Source organism: Plutella xylostella, chromosome 16 (genome assembly GCF_932276165.1).
Source record: "Plutella xylostella chromosome 16, ilPluXylo3.1, whole genome shotgun sequence".
Lineage (NCBI taxonomy): Eukaryota > Metazoa > Arthropoda > Insecta > Lepidoptera > Plutellidae > Plutella > Plutella xylostella.
This window is the reverse complement of record NC_063996.1, coordinates 2,100,451-2,106,822: the sequence shown is the minus strand read 5'-3', so window position 1 is coordinate 2,106,822 and position 6,372 is coordinate 2,100,451. Positions and strand designations below refer to the sequence as shown.

Sequence of the window (6,372 nt, the reverse complement as noted above, 5' to 3'; positions counted from 1 at the left end):
AGGCCTATGTCCAGCAGTGGATGATTATTGGCTGATGATGATGATGATGATGACAGAAGATTGGAGGATGAACAAAGTTGAGAAGCACCTTGATGCAGAAATGCGTTTTAGCTCAGCATAATGTTATGGCGCCTGACCAAAGCGTTGGTTTTCACATAAAATCCCACTGACCGACTTGATAAGTTAATTAACAAGACAGTTACAATAGAGAAACAATACTTTATTACTAATTACAAGTATTACGATGTAAGTACTCAGTATTGTAGCTCAATACTTTAAAAAACGTTTATAATTATGATGATTTCCTTTTATGAAAATATCTAAGTAGTTAGTTAATTGATCATAAAGTAATTATTATCAAGACCACGCTATTGGTAACTAGTAATTATCATTATTCCGTTGATCTTATATAGATATACACGGTTTTAGTATGCTCGTCTTATTTCAAGAGCTACATTTGAGTAATAAAGTATTTTATTTAAAATCCTTCTTACAAAATAGTGCCATAAACCTTTTTGACCTGCACGGGGTTTGCCTTGAACCAAGATATTTTATAAAAAAATAAAATTATTAACCTGTTTTAATTCATTTGCCGAGATGCGGTCACCGGCTCTGCACGAAGTTAAAGTGGTCCTCTTGATTGTGCCAGTGATTTTTGGACACGCCGTCTACAGCTATTCTGCAAACGAACTGAACCAACCTGTGGGGTATCCAAAAGAAAAGTACCTGGACTTCATCGAGATAGCTCACAAATATGGCTACTACGCTGAAGAACATACGGTCACCACAGAAGACGGGTATCTGCTGGCACTGTACCGAATGCGCAACACGACGTGTCGAGTGTTCCTCACACCGGTGCTGCTCATGCATGGACTCCTGCTGAGCTCAGACACCTGGCTGGACTCCGGACCAGAAGAAGGCCTAGCTTACTACCTAGCCGACAACTGCTACGATCTCTGGGTGGGAAACTTCAGAGGAAACTATCTGGGAAGAAGACACGTGCGTCTAAACCCGGACAAAGACCCGGAATTTTGGAATTTCTCCTTCGATGAGATGGGTCTGTACGACGTCCCGGCCACCATTGATGCTGTCCTGGCACTGACGCAGGAAGAGACACTGAACTACATCGGATACTCACAAGGTGGAGGCACCTTCGCCATCATGTGCTCGGAAAGACCAGAATACAGATTAAAAGTTAACACATTCATCGGACTAGCTCCAGCTATTAGAATGAAATTCACAAGATCAATACCCTTCAGAGTTTACAGCGATTTGTTGAGCATTTTCTGGAAAGAGACGAAGCTGTTGGGAATCTATGAAGTATTGTACCGGGGATCTTTGTTGCAAAGAGCACTGGCGATGATCTGCCGCCTACCAGGGTTGTTGAGGGACAAGCTGTGCGTTGGTGTGATATCTCTCGTGGACAGCTACGACCCCGGCTCGATACAATCTGAGACGCTGAGGAGACTGTACACGCATTTCCCAGCTGGCACATCTGTCAAAAACTTCGTCAAGTATTCGCAAGCGGTAAACAAGGGAACCTTCCAAAAGTTCGATTATGGCAGAGAGAAGAATTTAGTTATATATGGCAATGAAACTGCTCCTTTCTACAATTTGAAGAATTTGGACATGCCATCGCTTCTCATTACCGGAGAGAATGACTTCATCGTCGACATTAGGGATGTCACTTCTGTGCATAGACAGCTGAAAAACTCTAAACTATTTGTTGTTAAAAATGAATATTGGGATCATTTTGATATTCCGTACAGTGCTTATTTTCCCCAACTTGTATTTCCCGTGGTTCATAAGCAATTGCTGAAATACGGTGGTGGAGGCGGCGGCGGTGGATTTCAATCATTTTATTTCATTAAATGAATTATTTTTCTAGTATTGTCGTATAATTTGATGCATGCCTCGGTACTCGTGGTTATAGATAACTATAGACATAAATATTATTATAGGGTGATCAATAAATTATAATATAGGTACATACATAACTATCGTTTATAAAAATTCTAAACAGAATACACTTAGTGTTTATTTCTTCAAAATCATACAGTACATTTTAGGAAATTTTATTTTAAAAAAATGTTCCTAATACTTAGTGTCTGGGTAGAACAGATAGATATAGTTTTCACTGTAGTAGGTACATGTTTATTTGATTAACCGCTTGAATCCCCTGAAATCAGACACAAACACAACACAATGGAAATCTATTGTCGTCAGGCGCAATATCGCGACATCGGAACGCAAAATATTTTAAGTGTTAATAAATGATGTGAAGGAAGCCTTAAATATTATGTATATATCTAATAGTAAATAAACATATTTTCCTGCTCTCAATCAAAGGCCTGTAATTCTAATGTATCAATAAAATCTACAATAATTGATAGCATCCGATGGAAGACTTTTTATTACTGAATCAACATTTTTTTATTACCGCGTGCTACAATTATTCTTTGTTGCAACATAGCATAGTATACCTAATACTTATCAGTGGTATCAAATATCGATGTGTGGTTGAGTACTCATATTACTCATACTGAAATATGATTTAACCCAATTATTTTCTACTATTCTCATAAAATGTTTTATTATGTAGTCTGAGCCTATCTGAAACCTAGTTAAACATTGTGAGATATGGCGTTTTGACTTTCTCCGTGTTCGGCATCATAAGGGTCACAGTGACAGTTAAATAAAGTCCATTTTTCTCTCCACCTTTAATTTGCAAGGTGCGGGTGCCTATATAAATAGAGTGAGCCGCCCGCGCGCCTCAGTTGGTTTTTGATTTTTGAAGTGAACACTTCGGCAAAATGGCTCAATGTAGCCACGGTTCTCGTCGGCTTCGCTCCGACGGGGAAAAATATAATAGACGCATTTTTCCTGAAATAAAAATGACATATTATGTATCTAGCCTATCTGAAACCTAGTTAAACATTGTGAGATATGGCGTTTCGACTTTCTCCGTGTTCGGCATCATAAGGGTCACAGTGACAGTTAAATAAAGTAAATTTTTCTCTCCACCTTTAGTTTGCAAGGTGCGGGTGCCTATATAAATAGAGTGAGTCGCCCGCGCGCCTCAGTTGTAATATCACCATGCAGAAATGACTAGGTTTCAGATAGGCTAGATACATAATATGTCATTTTTATTTCAGGAAAAATGCGTCTATTATGTAGTCTGAGCCTATCTGAAACCTAGTTAAACATTGTGAGATGTGTTTATTATCGCATGGTGGAGAGAAAACCAACTGTGACCCATAAGCTACTGATGAGTATATCAGTAGATAAATATTTGAATCTATAAATTTATAATGCATAGATTTCTAGGTAGTAGATATACTAAAAAGAAAGGTATAAGTATACATAAGACTTAAGTACTTCCTTATTATTCCTGACTTGTCAGAAAGTTATGGAAGGTATGTACCTATTCATATAGGTAGGTATTATACATATGGATACACACAGTGCCTCTTCGAAAGCAATACTTATAAGTAATTATTAATCAAAATCTTGTTATTGTCAAGGCAATATTTTTAACATACACTAGCCGAATGGATGGAACCAGTGAAATACTTTGCAACAATATTTAAAAGCTGTAAAATGTAGAATATCGATCCAGCCCGCTGGGGCTCAGGCCAGCACATGCTGACTAGGGTATGTAATTCTGGACTGACCTCAGAAATGCAGCAGCCGACCCTGGAGCCTCGTGGACCTGCTCAGTCAGCCCCGTACGACGACACGACCTGCAACACCTGGCGCGGCATCTAGTCCTTGGAACGAGGAGTGGTGCTTGAAGGGAAGATAATTTTACTAAATATCTCAGCCTCATCAGCTACTGGAAAAGATTAGATGAAGGCTGTGACACTGGCGGATAACTAAGTATTCAGTTTTTCAAAACACGATGCAGTTCACCATATTCATATTCTAGATTGACAAGTAACACACAGTCTAATTTTGTATTCTAACTAACTCGGCGGTTAACGAGTTCCTGTGCAGTCCTACTAGGAAGGAAAGTTATTTTATAAGCCTTTGCACCGATTTTGTGGGCTACTATCATTCTGTATCATCATGGTGTGAATATTATGAGCTCTGGCAGCATTCCTTGGTAGATGACATCAATTAATAAAGATTGATTAACACAACAATAACAATAATAATAGTTGATAAATGAAACCCGGCTAACATGTCTTAACTGGGTAAGTAAATGATCAGTCATGCCACCAGGATAAGTAAAATGTTCAGTACTTCATATGAAAAACATTAACAAGGTCACCTTTAGGTATGTTCGTCAAAACTAAGGGTAGGTCCCGGCCAAAACCTTAATTTAGGCTTCGCCTTGTTGCAACTTCAAAGGTACGTAAGTAGGTACACTAGGTACCTACTTACATTGTTGTAGGTTAAATTTTAAAACCATTAAGTCAACCAAGACAACACAAAATAAAATAGCTCGATTAAATAAAGATGGTACGTAAAGAGGTTCTACCTTTTTTGGCATAAGATTTATTTGCCTAATCTCGTATTGCATAGTAACGTTTGGTCAAAGTCTCGTTACGCCGAAAATCGTATGGCATAAATCTCGTTTAGTAAAAAGTTATTTCGCATAACATTGTTTAGCCTAATAATGGTATGGCCAAATCTTGAATAGCCTAATAATGCTATGGCATAGGTTTATACAAAGTAATAATATTCGTTTGGCTTTAACTTTGACGGAGCGTCTCCCTACATAGCGCAAACTGGTGCCTTGTATTGTTTCCGCTGTTTGGAAAATGCTCCGCTCCGCTCCGCTTTGGTTTTGATGAACATGTGCACCTAACACGCTCCTCCTCGCTTTGCTCGTCGTCGCACCTATTTTTAGGTTTCGATCTCATGGGGTTTGTAATAATTATATTGGTCGTTAACTTTCGATTTTTTGATCATACAATATCGTGATTTTCGGGATGTAGGAGAAAAAAACCACACTTTGTACATTTACTACACACTTAATATATTATTTATTAAGATAACATTAGGAGAAACAAGATTATACATAGGTATAGACGAACATAAATTTGAGCAAACGAAACTTAGGTGTTTAAAGATTGTGCCTAAAGAGTTTTAGACGAAACGAGCCTTATGCCACATAAGTCTTGGCAAAGTGATGGTTCGGCCAAAAAAGTTTAGACCATACGAGTTATGCGAAATGAGTTTTGGTCAATAAAGATTATGCGAGATGAGCGGAACCCACGTAAAGATGTTAGTTGTACCTGATCAGACCTGATGCAACGACAGCCAACATAGACTCTCTAATCTGTGGAAGCAACAATCATGGTGGCGGGAACATGGACAGTTGGACGAGCCACCTCGAGCCTGACTTATCAATCAGAACTGACAGTTCGCCAACAGCAGATAGCTTGCGGCTATCTATAGGTAAACTTAGGTAGTAAGCTATACCAAAGAAAAAGTCCTTGGACATCGATATGACAGTGGAACGGTGAATAACTATGACATTCTTCAAAACAAAAAGGCTTGTTGTTGATACCCAGCTAAGGAAGGTTACCTACTTCAGCGACCTGATATTGCATTCTGAAAGAACTGCGAAGAGTTATGACTAATAATTATTACTTATTTTGAAAGTTTTCAGCAAACTCTAATAAATCAAGCAGCTACCACGACGCCACGTCACCACTGCCCGGTTATAACTCTGTACTAGCTTAGTAGATATATATACCAGAGAGCTCCAATCAGATGCGAGTACAAACATTTTACTTGGTAACTAGTTACGTAACTAACTGAAAGATCCATAAAAAAGTTGAGGATTACTCAAAATGGAATTGTGAAAACGGCACGTCTGCACCAGTCAGTCTAAGAAGTTTCAGCAGATACAGTGTTGAAAAATAGTTATGAAACGTTTGCGCCAGAATCGAATTAAAAATACATTTTCATTGAGAAGCCGTTTAGGCATGAATAGGTACTTTCATCCTTTGAATTGTGCTCCAAATGATGAATTCATAGAAATTTAATGACGACTGCCATTGTTTATTATCTAGCCCAGTAATTTGAGTAAGGCTGCGGCTACACGTGATGTGATACACAGTACACAGTAGGTATATGCATGTTCCCAGAATAGTGGAAGTTATAATTTTACCAAAAGGTAGTCGTCTCGTGCAAGAGCACCGTTACTCGATTTATTCGATACACAACTATATAGTAGACAGCTGCTGCGTAGGAGGTTCACGCATTTTTCAACAAAGAGCTCGGATACACACTCACAATCCACTGGGACATAAGGAAGACAGCTAATGTGGTGCCACTCAGAAACCGCGATGACACTCTGATCATGATCACCCGACAGTAGGATCATAATAAGTTCGGTAACTTGAGAAGCGGTATGGT

The 6,372-nt window shown here is 38.7% G+C and overlaps 1 protein-coding gene across 1 annotated transcript; it reads left to right on the top strand.

The window, feature by feature from the left end:
• Nucleotides 1-323: 323 nt before the first annotated feature.
• Nucleotides 324-2,034, top strand: LOC105389422 (lipase member J). The gene is made up of 2 exons (XM_011560525.3): nt 324-1,843; nt 2,024-2,034. Exons 1-2 carry the CDS (start codon nt 598-600, stop codon nt 2,032-2,034), a joined length of 1,257 nt encoding a protein of 418 aa, XP_011558827.3. The 5' UTR covers nt 324-597.
• The last annotated feature ends 4,338 nt before the right edge of the window (nt 2,035-6,372 follow it).

What these genes read in the sequence shown, in the direction of transcription:
- LOC105389422 (XM_011560525.3), top strand. Translation starts at nt 598, where the DNA reads ATGCGGTCACCGGCTCTGCACGAAGTTAAAGTGGTCCTCTTGATTGTG.